The sequence below is a fragment of the Choloepus didactylus genome, assembly GCF_015220235.1.
Source record: "Choloepus didactylus isolate mChoDid1 chromosome Y unlocalized genomic scaffold, mChoDid1.pri SUPER_Y_unloc1, whole genome shotgun sequence".
NCBI lineage: Eukaryota > Metazoa > Chordata > Mammalia > Pilosa > Megalonychidae > Choloepus > Choloepus didactylus.
The window spans coordinates 157,465-177,053 of record NW_023637624.1 but is presented as its reverse complement, the minus strand read 5'-3'; the positions used below and the strand labels follow the sequence as shown (position 1 = coordinate 177,053).

The window sequence follows — 19,589 nt, the reverse complement described above, 5'->3', positions numbered from 1 at the left end:
GAGATCTCGGGCCAGTTTTTATTTCGGTTCAGGAGACGGCCGCCCATTTCTGTGGGGGCCTGGTCCAGCCGGATCTGAAAGGGGAAGACTAAGACACCAGCAAGCTGCTTATAGGCAATCATAAAATGAGACTAGGTGGGGCTGTGGCGAAGACGACGCGGTGCAGACGCCTAGATCAGGGATCACTCACTCACTAAGTCAGGGAAGTGATGCATGAGCTGCCAGCGACGAAGGTGCCATAGAGGCACGGAGACGGACAGATGGGCTGTTCCCACGTCGCTCCGGCTTCCGGCCACCTGTCTGAGTGACGCGCGGGGTAGAGTCCGGGGCAGGCGACCAGCGCTGGGATCTCCAGTGACCGTGTCCACGGCGGCGGCCCCGCGGGCGGGATGTTCCGGGGTCTGAGCAGTTGGTTGGGCTTGGAGCAGCCGGCGGCGGGCTGCAGGCAGCCGGAGAGAAACAGACAGCTGGAGGGAGACGCTCCACCCGAGCAGCACTCCGAGGAGGTGGTGGAGTCGGCGGAGGAGGAGCCACAGCCAGCGGGGGACCAGGAGCTCTTCCACCAGGCCAAAGGCCTCGGCAGTGAGTCTCCCCGGCCCCTAGGACTGGAGAGTGTGGGGGAGTGCCCGCATCCTTCCTTAGTGCGCCCAGGGGCATGGGCCGGACAGGGCGGGGGAAGGGGAGAAGAGTTGAGGAAGGTGAGCCGGGACAAGAGGGATTGGTGAGGACCTTAAAGGCTGGAACTTCATCGAGCGCCGAGTCCTATGCCTGAAGTTCGTGGTGACGTTGCAGTCGTTGCAAAGTTTGTAAACACTGGGATCAGCGCCACAGGAAAGCGGTGAAGCCCGACTTCTACAGTTTGACAAGGAATCATTTTGTTCACCTGACCATGCCCCCACCCACCCCGGGCCTGAACGTGGGCGAGCTTGAGTTGGTTGCAAAGTGCCTTTTTTGCCCTTAGGGCAGAGCGTGCTGTCCGAAGTTACTGAGTGTTTCAGTCTTGCTTGGCTTATTTTTAGTTGCAACGGGACCTTTTTGAGATGTGAGTAGATGAATTTGATTTGAGGAGAGAGGCCTTATTAGGTACTTGGGATAGATAAAAATGGGACCCACTGAGGAAAAGCAGGGTATGGATGTTTTCATAGAAAATAGAGACATTTCCATTTGTCATCAAGGGAGTACCAAAACTGGCTTCTTAAAACTTGGGTTTTTATTGTCCACTTGAAACCTCGGGTTTGTACTTCGTGATAAAAACCTTTGAAAATTTTTTAATAATTTTTTTAATTTTTTGCTTTATCGAAAAATTAAAACGAACAAACAACACATTTCAAACAAAACAAAGGATTAAGAATAACAACCTAAAATAACTACTTTGCTTCAAACATGTTCCTACCATACCCCAAGAAAATCAACCAACCATAATCAAACAAAGGTATAAGAAAAACCAAATAGCCTAAAATAACTACATTGACACTAATTATTTAATACAATAGCTTTTTTTTACTTTGTCAAAAAATTAAAAAAAAAAAAACCAATTCAAACAAAACAAATAAGAAAAACCAAGTAACCTAACATAGCTGTATTGCTTCCAATATTTTAGGTTTTGTTAGGGTTTGTTAATAAATATGTTTTTGATATGGGTATCTACTTTGGAGCTAATGCACTTACTTGTGTCTTTGTAAAATGTTGTCATCTCTTTCCTCAGCAGACTATTCTGATATTTAGGGAGGCTGAGGTTAGATGGAAGTATGCACACACATTGTTTGAGGACTTAAAGTTTCAAAATACATGAGAGTTATTTTGTTTGTGAAATTTATGTAATTTGAGAAAGAGGTAAAGATTCTAGTTTATATGCAAACTTTCAGAGACAAGAAAGATAATCAGATTTTTTTTATTCTACACATTGATCCTAAGAGGTGTATTATCTTTGAAAAGACTCATTTATGTTTTGAAAAAATGAAATTAAGCACCACGGACCCTGACTCTCAGTGAGTAGATTAGTTTCTTTAGTCTTTTTTATTTTAATTGCACACCACAGTTATCATCTTGGTATATATTCTTCCAGATATTTCTTTATGTACACACAAAAATATGTTTTTCCTAACAAAATTGGTTTATATTATGCATATCTTTTTTTTTAATTAGAGCAGTTGTAGGTTTATAGAAAAATCATGCAGAGAGTACAAAGTTCCCATATTCCCTCTCACACACAGTTTTCCCTATTATTAATACTTTGTATTAATGTGATACCTTTGTTATAACTGATGAAAGAATATTATTATAATTATACTATTAACTATAGTCCATAACTTACATTAGGGTTCACTGTATTGTCCAGTTCTATAGCTTTTTAAAATTTTTACCTGGTAATGTATATGCAACCTCAAATGTCCCCCTTTTAACCACATTCGCATAGATAATTTGTACATACCTTTTTAATTTTTAATTTTTTTATTGTGATAACGTATATATTCCATAAAATTTGCCATTTTAACAATTTTTAAGTGTACAATCCACTTGCATTAATTACATTCACAGTGTTGTGCTACGATCACCACTCCCCATTTCCTACACATTTTTGTCACCCAAAACAGAAACTTTACCCATCAGACAATAACTTCCCATTCTCCACCCCCACCCTTGATAATCAACCTGTATTCTAATTTCTGACTTCATGAATTTACATATCCCAATTCTTTCATACAGTGAAATCGTACAATATTTGTCCTTTTGTTTCTGGTTTATTTCACTCAACATGAGTGGTCTTCAAGACTCATCCATGTTGAGGTGTTTATCAGAACTTCATTCCTTTTTTACAGCTGAATAGTATTCTGTTGTATACCACGTTTTGTTTATCTGTTCATCCTTTGATGGACACTTGGGTTGCTTCCACCTTTTGGCAGTTGTGAATAATACTGCTGTGAACATCTATGTGCAAATACCTGTTTGAAATTCTTTTGGGCATATACATGAAAGTGGGATTGCTGAGTCATGTTGTAATTCCAGACTTTCTTAGGAACTACCAAACTTTTCCACAGTGGCTGCACCATTTTACATTCCTACCAGCTATGTAGAGGTTTCCAGTTTCTTCACATGCTTGCCAACACTTATTTTATTTCCTTTTTTTTTCCAATAATAGCACCCTGATGGGTGTGAGGAAAAGGCACATGGGGTGAAGTCCAGGAGAAACCAGGCTCAAGCTTCCAGTTATCCTCTCCAGTGGAGTTAACACACTCGCCCGGCAATGACGTGGGATAATATGTGCGAAGTGTTGCCAACCAGGGTAGCTCACTTAAGCCTTGGTTTCCATGGTTTCTATTGGGGATCAGTCACATAGTCATGCAGCACCTACATGATTGACCTCAACTACTCAGACTCCAGCCCCCTAAAGCAGAAACAAGTATTCACCATAAATCACATTGTTAACATAAACTGTCTGATCAGATTGGTACTGTGTGGTCCAAGGCCTCAGGCATAGGAAAACACTCTTAACAGGTGGAATATTCCAGAGGCTTAAAGCTCCTGTCCCAAGAGCCCACCTACAGCCAATCCAGAAGGCAAGTCTTTCTTGGGAATGTGCAGGAATTGAGCACTCTAGGCCCATTGAGTTAACCCTCTCCTGCACAGGACCCCCAGCTCACTTTTTACTTCCTTGGAGTGCCTTCCCTACTTAAGTCAAAATTTTCTCACTGGATTTTATTTGCATTTCCATAATGATTAATAACTTTGAGCATCTTTTCATGTGCTTACTGGCCAACCCTTTGTATTAGTTTCTTTAGTCTTTTTAAATCTGCACGGAATCCCCTGGGAGCCCCAGGTGTTTTGCAAACATTTGCTGAGTGCCTGCCTGCGAGATAAATATTTCCTGGCCCTTAGTGACCTATTTGTAAATTTAGGCAACTTGCCAGTTACCTGTGGTGGACACCTCGGCCTACCTTCCACTCCCTCACCCAGAACTAAACCTTCTGATCCTTGGCTCTCCCTCCTAATACACTTATTATCTCCTGTGATGACCTGCTTCAAAAAGAGGGAACAGTTTATAGGGGCACTCACTTAAGGGGCTTGTCCCTACCTCCCTGAAGGACTCCCTGCCCTACAGTAACTTTTCTTGTTTAGCATGAACTAGTTTGTTTTGTTTTTTATTTTTGTGAAAGTTGACCAAATTAGAGCTTTATCTGCACTCTTTCTAAAAATTCCCCATACCTCTGGGAGAATTAAATATCTGAATCATTCATACAATTTAAGTCAGTGGGAGGGTGGCCAAAGATGAGCTTTGACTATTTCAAAACTGTTCCTAATACCAGTCCATGCCCAGGAAAGGAGGAAAGGCCACCTCCTCTTCCTTCTCCTTTGAAGAGATGAGTATTGCAGTGGAACTGTGTTAATTAGGCCATCTTCCTTTTTTTCCTGTGGGGAAAGTGCATTTCAAGTTCCAGATGCCTTGCCTGCAAACTTAAGAGGGCTGGAAAAGTAATGTATGTTGCAAAGTATGTTTGCTTTTTACAGTAACCCAGGTGTACCACAAGGAGGCCAATGAGAATGGCAAGGAGCTTGGATCCCATAGCTTATGAACAATACTTAAAAGAACTGGGGATTTTAACTTGAAGAAGAAACTTAGGAACATTGCTCAGCATTCTGGTAGAAAGGAAGTTGTTTTATGTTACTCAAGAGGTAGAAAGGACAAGGGAGGTGAAGAGAATTTTCTAATTAGAGATGAAGAGATTTCTAACATTAATAACTAACACTCTTCAAAGTCAAGTGGTCCTATCCCTGGAGTGGGGCTACTGAATAGGAGGTTGAGGTAGGTACTTCAAAGGTCCCTTCCAGCACTTACGATTCTAAAATTGTATAAAATATAGTATCTCTCTGTAACAATATTAATTTTCTAAGGTTCTGCCTCTGCTTATTATTTTCCTATTCTAGCAGCAGGACATATACTCGCGCTTTCTCTCTGTTTACTCTGTTAAATATAAGCTTTTTCTAGCCCTTGACAACCTTCACACCTTTTACCTTTATTCCATCCCTTTTCGCAAGCTCTGTCACTTGCTCATCTGACATGAGGGAGCATGGCATTGGGGCACAAGTTTGGAATTTTGAGACATATATCCTGTTTGGGTTCCCTATACTATTTACTGTCTTTATTATATCGTTTGCAAATTTGCAGAAAATTTGGCTGAGAATTAGAAAGGAATTCCAATGAACAGGCTTAACTGGAGGATGTTTATTATTTACATGTGGGGAATCCCCAAGACCACCCCCAGGTTTGGTGATTTGCTGGGAGGGCTCAAGGACTCAGCATATAGTCATACTTAACAGCTATGATTTATTACAGGAAAAGGATAGAGAGCAAAATCAGCAAAGGGAAAAGGTGCATGGGGCAAAGTCCAGAGGAAACAAGGCTCAAGCTTCCAAGAGTCCTTTCCCAGTGGAGTTGCACAGGATGCACTTAATTCCTCCAGCAGTGAGTGGTGACAACGGGTGAAATACCTACCAGGGAAGCTCATTAGAGACTCAGTGCCCAAGGATTTTATTGAGAGCTGGTCACATACATACCCTCTGCCTAGCAAGTACCAAAACTCCCAGCTCCCAGAAGGAAAGCAGGTGTTCAGCATAAACCATATTCTTTGTATGAATAGTTTAGATACAGGTGAACCATTCTTACCTGTTAGGGAATGGTGACAACCCTCCCAAATTCTAAATTCTCAGACACCAGCCAAGGGCCAACCTTGCAAACAGGACTTTCCAAGGGTAGCATTCTCGAGCCTGCTGTGTTCACTCATTTCTGCACAGTTTACAAGAAGTCTGCAGATGGGAGGCCTGAGGGTTGGCTCCATGGTTCAAGGATATAAAGGAACCAGGCTGTTTGAATGCTTCCTCTCCTCCATTCATAGGGTGGGATTTCCGGCCTCAGTCACACAAGGCAGCAACGGAAGCAGAAAGCAATAGACCGGGGCTCTGTCTTCCTGCATCTCCGTTTTCATTAGGATAGTAAATCTTTCCCAGCTGCTGCCTTGCAGGTTTCCCTTTAAGTTTTTGGCCAGAGCTGTCACATGGCTTTTCTAAGCTTCAAAGGAGTCTAGGAAAGCAAGTATCTGGCAAAGGGATGCTGTTTCCTTGGTTGGTATAGACTTACCATGATTCATTCTCTGGGGCCAGGCACATTGGCACCCAAACAAAATTGGGGTGGTTTGGGCAAGGAGGAAAGAGGTAAGCTATTGGATGAGCAGTCAGCAGAGTCTGCCACTGTCATATTGGGCGACTTATTTATCTTCTCTGAGCCTCAGTCCCCTTATCTGTAAACTGGGCAGATTGTATCTTCTTCCCAGGAAAGTTGTGACAAGAAAATGACATAATGAAAATGAAGGTGAAATACCTACTTTATATGTTAGATATCTGCCCCCTCCTTCCATAAGGTTGCTGAGTTGTAGCCGTTCTCAAAACTTTTCATTTGACTTCATGTTCTCCTTTGGTGGCTACTTCATTTCAGATCCTCTCTTTTTGCCTGAGTCCCTGAAGTGGACATTTTATTCTCCTGTTACTTCCTATTAACTTATCAGATTTTTCCTTAGTCTCAATTTGTTCCTAACCACTTAATAAAAATTGTCTTAACCTGATTTCAGATGATCTCGTTACAAAATTAATAAAGCACTTCTTGTCTTTCTCAGTTTTCTGTCCTGAAAACCTGTTGTTCTCTCCTACTTCTCACTCCCACTCACCTCAGAACCCAGGTCACTCTCCAGTTCCTCCTGGGAAACTGTTCTCCCTCCCTTCTCTCCATGACTCCTCCTTGTTTAATGAGTAATCTTCTTCCTCTTGTTGTCTTTGTTCTTTCACATACATATTTTTTTTCTTTAGAAACAAATATTCCTTGAGGGCTAGATTGTGCTTTCTCTAACATTCAATGTGTTCAGTGTATTCCATCCACGGAGTACTTAAAATCTAAGTGATAACTGAGATTATTATGCTCAAATTCCAGTTTTTAAATGACAGTCCTCCCTCAGAATAAAAAAAGACTGTTCTAATTAATTTTTCCATTCCTGAGAAAAACCTTAATAAAGGGAACCCTTCTTTAGATTTGTCTATCTGCAGAGACTATTTTTAGAAAGTCTTGTGGCAATCTACCAATTTTTCATATCACTCTGGGTAAATAGACTAGTCATAATCAAAGAGAAATAAGTGATCTCCCTAAAGCTCAGCCTTATTTTGTCACTCCCCATTCATCCATTCAACAAGTACTTATTGATCACCCACTGGAGTTACAACGGTGTACTGGACAGTCAATCCCTGCCCTGATGGGGCTTAAGGGTCTAGCCGAGAAGACAAACATTAAGCAAGTCTTTGATAGAGTGTCAAGGATATTGTCCATCGGGCAAGGCAGGGTGCTGAGGGAACATGTCGTAGGCCCACTTACTCTAGTCAAAGAGCCTGGGAATATTTCCCAGAGGAAGTGATATTCAAGTGGAGACCCAGAAGATGTGTAAGAGTCAACCAGATAAAGAGAAGGCAGATAAAGAGAAGGGATAACACATTTGAATCTTCCTTGGAGATACGAAAAGACTTTCTGTGTGGTTGAATGAATGTAGAATGGGGGGGGGGGTGGCAAGAATGAGACCAGAGATAAGTAGCATCCAGTGGCACAGTCACAATGGGATGTTGGTTTGACTGACAGATGCCAACAGACAACCGGAGAAAGTAGACTTTGTTTAATGGCCAGGGATATGGTGAGTTGGGGAGATGGTCATTCAGATAAGGAGAGAATACTGCACGCTCCCAGATACTGGTGCAAGTTGCCTGATTCCCAGGCAGTGATGCTGCCAACAGTAAGGATTTAAACAGGACTGTGAGGCTCCCTTTGCCATTCTTATCAGGATTTTCTACCTGCCTGCCTATTGTGAGAGTCGACATGCCTCTCCCTCAACAACAGCAAGTAACAGATGGAAAACTTCCTTAGTACAGACCAAATATTTACTGCGAGAGGGAATTCACAGGCCAGGTGCCCAGGAGCCATCCCCCAAGGACCTGCCTTAGGTCCCTTCCTACAGGCCAGATTCTGTAAAGAGTGTTATGCTTTGAAGTGACGTTTGTCCACCAATAAGCCTTTATTATTACAGGGCAGTAGAGCCTCTATACATACATTATTTCAGGTCTTTGGGGATGTTAATTTTGTGTTTTGGTTTTGTTTTGTAAAGATGAAGTTTGTTCCAATTTTAATCTTGTTCTACATATTAGCTCCTTATTAGTTAAGAAAGATTTATGTATGTGTTTCTATTAGGGCTTGCCAATTTCTATTTATTAAAAATTTCCCCAAGAGGCAATAGCCTGTTCAAGAACATTAACCAGATGTGTCCCCTTTTCCCATAATGTCAACTCCCCTTTTCAACATGACCAAGTTAGGGTGGTCACTGCCTAGACATCCCTGAAGATCAGAAAAGTGATTAAACTAGAGGAAGGCATAGTTACAGACAAAATGGAATTTACAAAGGATTATGAATACTGGATCTCTGTGTAATTTTCTTCTTGGTTGCTAGGGTATTAGAATGGCTAGAGGGAAAGAACTGAAATGATGAAACAGTAACCCAGAGCATCCTTCAAAATTTGTTCAGTAGCTCCTTGTTAAGTTGTAGTTTGAAAGTTGTCACCTTTTTGTAAATGTGTTATATTTCACAATGGGGAAATAACTGAAACTATGGTACTGTAACTCATGGCATTTTTGGAAGTTTCCTATATAACTACTTGTTGGAGCATGCTTTGAAGGATGTTACCTTTTGCATATGTGTTACGTTTCACAATAGGGAGATAGCTGACACTGGAACTGTGATCCATAACATTCTTTGAAATTTGCTCTCTTAACTACTTGTTAAATTGCGCTTAGAAAGTTATCACTTTTATGTATATATGTTATATTCTACAATAAAAAAATTTTTTTAAGTTTCCCCAGATATGCCACCAGATGGGCTACTCTGGGAAAGAGGGACAATTTTTTTTCTTTAAGCAAGAGAGGAGGAGTGAAGTTGAAGGGGAGATTGCTTACTGAGATAAGTTAGAACTAGAGACTTGAGAAGGGCAAGAAAAGTTGAAAACAGGGGTAGCATACTGTCTTTGAATGACATGAGTTAAAGGCCGGGTATGGATAGCCAGTCCACCAAGAAAGTAGACTACTGTCAGTGATTTCCATTCCTCTCAAGTCCTAATTAATAGGGAACGTGTTCTGTAATATTAGACTCTTACAAGATCTCTAAAAGATAAAAGTCACAACTACAATAACTATTGTGCCTGAACGGAAATAGATTTCTTTTTATTCTTTGCAGACTATCTATTTAACTTTGCATCTGCTGCTGCAAAAAAGATAACTGAATCAGTTGCAGAAACAGCAGAAACGATAAAGAAATCGGTAGAAGGAAAAATAGATGGCATCATTGATAAGGTACATTTAAATATCTTTTGGGGGTAGAAATTTATGAAACTTAGTAGCAACTAAAATAATCATCCCTTCTTCCTATGAATTTATTTACCCAAGCAGAATTTCATATTATTCTGATAAAAATATTAATTGAGATTTTTGGCTTTATCTTTCCTTTTGCGTAAGAAGTGGCTATGATATAAATTTTTCCTAACTTTTGGAAAATATTCAACTTCGCAAATCATGAATTTAATTTGAAAATATAACTATTTCAGAACATATTTCCACTTGTGCATCATTAGGTTAGGTTTTGAAAGTCCTAGCCCATTAGAAAAAAAACTCTTTTAAGAGCCTCAGGAGTGAGTTTGTTTGATTTTTGCAGTGGTGGTGGGGTCTGAGCTTCAGGAAGGTCATTTAGTTGGTAATCACCTAATTTAATTGGTAATGCACTAAGGAGGCCATCAGTTAAACCTTAGATATATTGTCATCTAGATATTTTTGTTGCATGTACTCCTTGTTAAAATGAGTTTTTACCTCTTTTAAGAATTTTTTATGGAGTACAAAAATTAAATGATTAACCATTTTATTTTGCTTTTGAAAAGATAGTCCTTCGTAAGGGGGGAGTGATATGCTTAAAATTCCAAAATATAGAAGATCCCCTTGTGTTAGGAAACTGAGGGAGTGTTACTTTTTTAACCTTCTTAGTCACAGCGAATGAGTAAAATGTCTCAAAGAGACTTCTAAAATCTTGAATTTAATTCTTATCTAATAGTAAATTTTTCATAGTAATTTGGTTCTTTATGTATTCTTCCAGCAGACAATTATAGGAGATTTTCAGAAGGAACAGAAAAAATTTGTTCAGGAGCAACATACAGAAAAGTCAGGTATGGTATAGGTTTGTTTTACATGACTTATTTAATCTGTCAAATTTTTTCGAGCATCTGTTATGTGCCAGACACTATGGTGAGGCTGTCATAATACAAAAATGGAGGGAAAAAAACTGTCCCCATCCTTGGGTAGCACAGAAGCTAGTCAGGGAGAGAAACCCATAAACCTCCAAGGTTTAAAGCAAGGGAGTAAACTGTCCCCTGCAGCTGGGATGTTGGGTAAAGTCAGCTGGGGAGCTGGCTCTGAAAGAGGGGAAGATAAGCTATATATACACATAATAGGCACTTCTTCTCCTCAGGAGAAAAAGCAGGAGAGCATTCCAAGGGAGTGACTGGAACCTGCAATGACAGAGAGACATGAAGAATCAGGAGTTTTCAAGGAACTTATTCAACAGATTTATTTGCTGACAAATGCTCGTTTAAACGTTTGCAGTTATAAGGTCTCAAAATGCCTAATTTTGACGTTTGGTGGCATTCAAACACAAAATGAGCCTCATGACTTTAAATATGGCAAAAATAGAAAAAAGTAATCCAATCAGTTTGAGCTGTGCCACAAAGCACTGTGGTTGGTCCTATGGCAAATGACCATCAGGCATTGTACCTAGGTAGACTCAAAAGAGTGAAGAAACTCTTTTGGACAAGTAAATTATACAAGTTAGCATGACTAGTGATTAACTAGAAGCGGTAAAGTTGATCCTGGCTTGGGGACCTGGTGTAGAAGCTGGCTCCTCTGAGATAGGAAGTATGGGGGAGAGGGTGAAAGGTTAGGAGGCAATTTCATTTTTGAGGTATAAATTAGGCATCTAGGTGACAGGAGCATGTGCAAAGGCAGGAAGGGAAAGCAGGTTACGGTACATCGGGGACTGCACAGTGTTCAAGATACCCACAGATCATATAGATCTGCGCTGTCCAATAAAATAGCTACTAGCTACACATGGCTACTTAAATTTAAATAAATTAAAAATGCCATTCCTCAGACAAACTAGCTATATTTCACATTCTCAGTAGCCATATATGAGAACATGTGGCTTCCATATTGGACAGTGGAGAGCTAGAGCATTCCATCATTGCAGAAAGTTCTTTTGGTCAGTGCTGCTCTAAATTAAATGCATGTCATGTCGTCCAGCAGCAGTTTGTTGCTGTCTAAAGCATGGAGGAGAATTCAGTCTAGTGATACTGATCATTCATCAAGTCACATCAAAACCATGAAAGTAGGTGAAATTATCCATGAAAAGTGTAGAGAATGGGCAGAAGATCCACAGTGATTAGGGGAGGGAAGAAGGGAAGGGGCTTTACAGTTGTCAAGTACCTGCTAAGGGGTGGGCAGTTCAAACGTAATATGTCATTTACTAAAAGGAGGCAGATGCAGTCAGCAAGGTTAAGGAATAACTAGAAGAGAGAAACTTTGGGGGCCCAGAGAGGGGAGCATTTCAAGGAAGGGTGGGCCACCATGTCACATATAGCAGAGAGGTCCAATTATCACCACCATGAAGCAGATACTGTGCTGAGTACTCTGTGTGTATTTATTCACTAAATGGTCACAGCAACTCCATGAAGTAATTATTATCTCCATTAAAGGAAACTGACTTAGAGAGAAAAGAACTATGAAGTGTCTATATGTTTGCACAACCAAGAGGTTATTGGTTACCTTAAAAAGAGCAATTAAGTGGAACCAGTGGTTTAAGCCACAAACTAGGTGGCTTAAAACAATTGGAATTTCTTATCTTGTGGTTCTGGAGGCTAGAAATCCAAAATCTGTAGGGGAGAATCCTTCCTTACCTCTTCCTAGTTTCTGTGGTTTGCTGGCGATCCTTGGGCTTCAGTCTCTGCCTCAGTCGTGGGCTTGAGTCTGCGTCTCCTCTCCCCTTCTTATAAGGACACTGGTCACATTGGATTAAGAGCCCACCGTACTCCAGTAGGACCTCATTTTAACTTGCCTAATTCCTTTCAGAAAGACCCTATTTCCAAATAAGGTTACTTTCTGAGGTACTGTCACTTTCTGAGGTACTTTCAACTTATCTGTTTTGAAGGGACACAACCATTCACAGTTCCCCTCCATACAGGATCCAGTCTGTCAGATACTACATTTTTGTCATGTCTCTTAACCCCCTTTAATCTGGAACATTTCCACAGCCTTTCTTTGTCTTTTATGACCTTAATGTTTTTGAAGAATACTGTGGTCCCCCCCCCCATTTTTAATAGACCGTTCCTCGTTGGGGCTTTGTCTGATATTTCCTCATGATTATATTCAGGTTATACACACATCTTGGCCATAATACTGCATAGGTGATGTGTCCTTCTCAGGATATCACCCCGTCGAGCTGGTGCATCGCTGAAACCAGTATTCTGGGTCACCTTCTGGTTTTTATCTAGTATTTTTCACCGAGGTGTTTTTTTGCCCTGTCTCACCTAGCCGCCATCTTAGGTTCTCCCAGAAAGGCATGTTCTTAAATCTGATTCATTCCTGTGGGTGTGGACCCATTGTAAGGACTTTAATGAGGCTGCTTCGGTTAAGGTGTGACCCACCTCATTGAAGATGTGTCTTAATCACTCTTACTGGAGTCCTTTATAAATGGAATGAATACAGAAAGAGGAAACTGGGAAGAGAAGGGAGAGACCAGCAGACACCGCCATGTGCCTTGCCATGTGGCAGAGGAGCTGAGGATCTCTGGCAGCCAGTCTTGGGTAAGAATTGCCTTGCTGATGCCTTGATTTGGACATTTTTTCTCTGCCTTTAAACTCTAAGCTAATAAATTCCCATTGTTTAAACCAGCCCTTTTCATGGTATCTGCTTTCAGCAGCCTAGGAAACTAAAACAGTTATATGCCTAGTAGCAGAATTGCTGTGTCATAAGATAGCATGTGATTTTTTTTCTTTTAACCAAATATATACATGTGCAAGATTCATAAATTAAGTCTGGGTATTGTGGGGAATGTTCGTATTTGAAATGCAGTGGTAAATTATGTAACAACTTGCTCCTCTTTCAAAGCATGGATTGCAATGTCACCATTGAAACCTGTTTTTCTGTTTTCCTATTTGCCATTAAAACCTTACAGAAGCAGCAGTGCCCCCATGGGTTGACAGTCATGATGAGGAAACAATTCAACAACAAATCTTGGCCTTATCAGCTGTAAGTTTCTGGTTATGAGACCGGGTATTGAACATACTTTCTTCCTGTCATGCCGTGTCTATGTTAACATGACTTTATCCTTAGTAGAAATCTTTTCTTGTACACAAATTTTCAATAATTTGAGCTGTTGGGACTGTACACATCAACTTTCACTATTTTTTTCACTGATTTTTAATTTGCTTATCCTTAAGTTATTTTTTCCTTAATGTAAAAGTATAGCCTATCATGTACAATAATTATTTCAGCCTTAAAAGGATTCTAGTATATTAAGATAATCTTTTGAGATATGCTCTAATATAAAGTTTTTAAGCAGAATTCTAATTCTTCCATATGAAATGGTTGTATTCCAAATTTTCTCTGTAACTCTCTAATGTATTTGTTTGAAACTATTGGAAATTGTTAGGAGTAAAATTCCACATGCTGTCCCACAAAATCTTTTCTCAGGACTTCAGAGAAAATGTAGCAAAAGCAGCTAACAATTGGGTAGCCATTGATGGTTGGAGAAAGTCCTTTCTCACACCTTATCTTTTTTGAGCCTCCCAGCAGGTCCAGATAGGTAGGAATGTCTATCCTCATTTTACAGGTAAGGGAAGGAGACTCACAAATGTCACAACTATTATTTGCTTATCTGTGCTGTCCACCTAACTGTGAACTCTTACAGGACAGACGCTAGCTTTTATCTCCTTATCCTCAGCACCTAGCATGGCAAATGACTCAATGAATAGCTCTTACTACTGTATCAATGTTGTTAAGCTTTTATTTTTAACCCACCTTTAATTTTTTTTAACCGGACAAGATCATAAATGGAACCTCAATACATAAAACAAATATATAGAACTGGTCTTTACCTCCTTTCCTTTGCCATCCCTCATGGTCTTTTTTTTTTAAGCAGCTTTACCGAGATAAATTCACATTCCATACAATCCATCATAAGAGTATAATCGTTGTCTTCTAGTATATTCACAGAGTTGCACATTCGTCCCCACAATCAATTCTAGAACATTTCACCCTGAAGAGGGTTCACTATGTTATCTAGTCCCATGTTTTATTCTCTCCCCCATTGTCTTTAAAGGATTTACATTTAGTAAAATGTTTAAAGGATTGAACATCCATTACTACTTCAGTGTGAATATTATGTATTTTGTTTACTGATTACACTGAGGTCACATACCTTCTTATCCCAAGGTGACAAGTGGGATCCTGAGAGTCAGTGTCATTTGAGGACAAGCATGAAATACTGATTAAGTCCCCACGGCTCCTCTGCCCCCCAGACCTGCTCCTCTCATCTCCTCCAGCACAGAAGATTCTGGTTACTTACCATTTCTCTAGCACAAACCTAGGAGTCTCCTTTGAGTCATCTCCCCTGCCATCCCCCACTCATTACTGTCTCCTGTCAGTTCTATTCGCAGAATGTGGTTCCAGTCTACCTCTCTACTGCCACCACCAGGTCCTGGTCCCCTCATCACCCACCTGAGGCATCCAGATTGCTCTCCCATTCTTGCCCCTTTCTGGTACAGTCTCCTTTCAGCACCCAGAAGGATCCATTTATGGCAGAAATCACTGTGTATCACTCTGTTACAGAGAACCTTCTAGTGGTGTCTCATTGTTCTTAGACTAAAACCTAAGCTCCCTCCCCTGCCTTCTGAGGCCTTTGACCTCTGCCAGCGTCTCCGCCTCCTTCCTCGGATCCTGCTCCTCCAGCTTCCAGCATTCCAGCCACTGTTTCTTTCTGTTCCACATCTAGGCCAAGCCCTGTCTGACTATGGGGCCATGGTACCTGCCGTCCCCTCTTCCTGAACCCCCCACCCCACATCTTTCCTCAGATATCAGCTCAGATGTGACCTCATAGAGCCTTTCCCTCACCACTCTTTCATCCTTCCACTCTCTTATCCCATCTCATAGCCATAGCAACCTAAACCTCATCCTTACCTCTGCCTTTCCCCGCCCCCCAACTCAAATGTAAGTTCCATGAAGGCACAGACCTGATCCTTCCTGTTCACAGCTCAGTGCAGGGAGCCCAGCAAGTACTGCACGCACATCTGCTGAACAGATGATGTATGCACACATTACACGCCTGAAGGGAGTTCTGAGATTTTGGCATGACCCAGAGGCTTCGAACCCTCTTCAGTGCCTCTTTTATAACGGCTGCTAGATTTGTTAAGAGAGCAACTAAATTGCTATAATAGAGAGAAAAAAATAAACAAGCTTAAATAAGCCATGAGTTTATTTCTCTCTCTGTCTCTCCCCTTTCTGTCTGTCTTGTCTGTCAGTCCAGAGGTAGATGGTCCAAGGCAAATAGGGGGGCTTTGCTCCATGAGGCATCCAGAGACCCATGTTCCTTCTGTCTTTTCCTTTACTAGTCCCTAGGATGTTGTCTTCTGTATGGTTGAAGCCAACTCCCTAATACTGTGATTGTTTCAGCAGGTGGGAAGAGGGAAGGAGGTGGGCATGCAAAACCATTTTAAGGACAAGTCCCAGAAACTGCACCTGTCACTGAGTCTCACATCCCTTTGGCAGCTTAGACACATGGCTAGCTTTAGAAGCAAGGGAGCCTGGGAAATATGGTCTCTGGCTGGGTATCACACCCCCCAGCTAGAACTCAAGAGTTTTGTTCTTGAAAGGAAGGAAGGAAGAACAGTGGCAAACTGGTAGACAACAGGCAGTCTCTGCCATCATTGCCTTAAATTCTTTGACTTAGCCAGGCTAGTTTGAGAGAATTCAGAGTAAAATAGAGTAACTCTTTAATCTACCCAAATCAGGGAGTCTTTAAGGCCACATAATATGTCAAAAGAAGTTGCCAGTACTGTTTTTATTAGGTGCTTGTGAGAATTCAATTCAGCAATTTTTTTTTTTACTTACTACACTGGTCCAAGCCTTGTGCTAGACTTGAGATAAATTAGACACAGTGACTACCCTCAAAGAGCCTATTGGCTTACTAGAGAGCTGCTAAATAAATGCACATATAATATTATTCCCTGTAATAAGTGCTGTAATACAGGATGCTGAGGAAGAACAGAAGAGAGGGGTATTTCATGTATTTGAAGATGGAAAAGGATGGTCCCAAGGAACTTCTCAGAAACTATGACACTGGGGCTGATGGTATGGGACGTTGGGGGATGGGGCAGGGTTTGACATTCCAGGTCCAGGGTATTGCAAGTTGTTTGGTGTGATTGGACTGTAACATACAATTGGGAAGTTGATAATGATCCAGATCATGAAGGACCTTTTTATAGTACTAGAATAAGTTTAGAGTTTTATCTTGAAGTCAACCACTGTACCTTTTGATGGATCATGGATTCTGTGGCCCTTACTTTCAAGTGCTCTGAGCCCTCATTCAGCAGCATGAAAAATTCATTTGAAGCTTTTATTTATACGGTACTTTCAAAGGCAGGCTGGCTGATGGCAGGGCAGGGGGAGTGGATATAGATGTTTTGCTCCACTACTCTACCACAGCAGACATTCCTGCACCAGGCCTTTTGCAGCAAAAGTTTGCATGAGACACAGTCCGCAGGAGTTGTGCAGATTGCCTGAGGAGGTTGGAAGCATGCCGGGATCTCAGTGTCCCTGCAGTGTTGCCACACCATGGGGTGGTGTTCTCTTGCAAAGTCAAGTGACTGTCCATGGCTAAAATGGACAGAGCTGAGAGCAGGGTAGACGGCTCACTGAATGTACAACTGTGATAGACTGGGCCTTCCCCCTGGCAGGGGGAAGATTTGGAGTCCCACTCTGCCACTCTGCTATCCATCTGACCTTGCACAAGTCCTGTTTTTCCTTCCTAAGTCTGTTCCCTTATCTGTAAAATAAGGATGGAGGAGCTTACTTCACAGAATCATTACCAACAAGCTGGACAGGGCAGAGCACCCGGTCCCGATGCTGTTGCCCAGCCAGAGTCTGATGAGGGAAGAATCGGGCCTTTCCCAGGCTGGACGCTCTCTGAGGAGAACTTTCTCTCCCAGTCACCAGAGTGTTCCCAGGCATTTGGTCCAGGGGTTGATCTGGCCGAGCTCAGTGGCAGTGCCTGGGCACAGCCTTGCCTGCATGTTCTGTCCCAGAGGGCTGGTACAGAAAGCACAGTCTGTACACATCTATGAAATGAGTTAGATTATGGATTTCACTTTACCTGATGTGACCTCTATGGTTGGTTGATTCTTCAACTTCACGTTAAAATGTTTTTAGGAGTATTTATACTACTTTTCACATACTTAAAGGTGCCCATTAAAACAAACACATGTTTGTATGATTTCTACGATTCAATTTCCTGGCCTCCTAAGAGTCACTTTCCAATTGAGATTGTTAGAAAATATCATACCAAAGGATCAGTTGTTCTCAGGCCTCAAAAACAACAACAAAAAAACAGCAACAAAAACAGAGTAATGGTAGCTCAGTGGGCTTGGTGGCTGAAGTCGTTAGGAAGAATTAAACATATGTCAAATGAATGATCCATTGTTGCATATTAATTGCATTTTGTAATTTTTACTCCATGTGTTTCCTTTTCATCAAAAGACAAAAGGAATTTCCTCCGTGACCCCCCGGCCGGTGTGCAGTTTAATTTTGACTTTGACCGGATGTACCCTGTTGCCCTGGTCATGCTCCAAGAAGATGAGCTGCTGAGCAGGATGAGATTCGCTCTTGTTCCTAAACTGTAAGCAGTGTGGTCTCAAGCTAGAGTGCCACATTCACACAGTGTATATTTACATTTCCTAATGGCCTTGCTTATGCGTGTAGTATCATGGAAGAATCATCAGGATGGGGCCAGAATCATCTCAGACTATCTAATCGTAAGCTTTATAGACTCTGCTACCCTTAAGCAGCTCTTCTCTTACAGTCACTTTCACATAAAAAGCTAGCTTCCTGGCCCAGCTTTGCCATCACAAATGTGGTAACTATGTCTTATAATGTCTTCATCTAAGGCAGGCCCTGTCCTGATTCACAAGCTTGAGTCTCAGTATTTTCTAGTACTTCTCATTGATTTTCTTCCGCACCATCAGTCTTTTTTTCTATTATGCTTTCTTCCTAACTCCCCCTGCACAACTTGGCCCATTCTAGGAGTCCTGAATCTTTTCTAATCAGCCAGGCTGTAGAAAGGCATTCTCCCACCCTTTTGTCATTTCTAGCAAAATATTTTTAGAACATAAAAGTAGCAACACTCCAGCAAAGAACAAAAACAAAATTGTATATACCCTGTAGGTCACCAAACCCGTTTCTTGCCTGTCCCTGGTTTGAAGGGGAGTACATTTTTGTGTGCATGTATATGTTCATGATTTCGTTTAGTCTTGTTGTGTTCTGCCTTGGAGATTTCATTTAATTACTCTGAGGCAAGCACAGTTATCAGTGGTTTTTTAATTATTATAGTGAAACAGTCACAGAAAAGTTGGAAGTACAGTATAACAACTTTTTTCCTGAATCTTCTGAGAGCGAGTTGCTGACCTGATGCCCCATCGCCCTGAAAGCGTTCATGTGTATTTCCCTACAAACAAGGAATTCTCTGATATAACCACAGTACTGCCATCCAAATCAGGAAATAATCATTTACTCATCAGACCCGATTCAAGTTTTGCCATTTGTCCCAATGATGTCCATTTTAGAAAAGAATGCAGTTCAGGCTCAGCACATTGCATTTAGTTGTCGTGTCTCTTTAGTCTCCTTTGTCCTATCAGGTGGCACACCTGTCCTTTTGTCCCATTGCTGTTTACTTTAATCCCTTGATTAAGATGGTATCTGCCAGGCTTCTTGTCTGTAAAATTAATTTCCCCCTTTTCAACTAATAAATATGTTGTGGGGAGGTGCTTTGAAATTGTGTAAATATTCCACTGCTCATCAGATTTTCACTGTAGTCTTGTATTCATATCTGTATGGACTTGTGGTCCTGTTTTATGCCATGGACTATAATCCATTGCTATTGTTATTTATTTTATTTTTTTTAAATCTTAATTTTATTGAGATATATTCACATACCATGCAGTAATACAAAACAAATCATACATTCACTTGTTCACAGTACCATTACACAGTTGTACATTCATCACCTAAATCAATCCCTGACACCTTCATTAGCACACACACAAAAATAACAAGAATAATTAAAGTGAAAAAGAGCAATTGAAGAAAAAAGAACACTGGATACCTTTGTTTGTTTCCTTCCCCTATTTTTCTACTCATCCATCCATAAACT

The 19,589-nt window shown here is 41.1% G+C and overlaps 1 protein-coding gene across 1 annotated transcript in view; it reads left to right on the top strand.

Annotated features, from left to right (window-relative positions):
- The first annotated feature begins 389 nt into the window (after positions 1-389).
- The window catches only part of LOC119525908 (synapse-associated protein 1-like), a 30,756-nt gene continuing 11,556 nt past the window's right edge, over positions 390-19,589 (top strand). Inside the window, 6 exon segments of the mRNA XM_037824699.1 lie at positions 390-582; positions 9,309-9,424; positions 10,218-10,284; positions 13,344-13,417; position 14,435; positions 17,921-18,066. Of these exon segments, the coding sequence (XP_037680627.1) occupies positions 390-582; positions 9,309-9,424; positions 10,218-10,284; positions 13,344-13,417; position 14,435; positions 17,921-18,066 (597 nt within the window).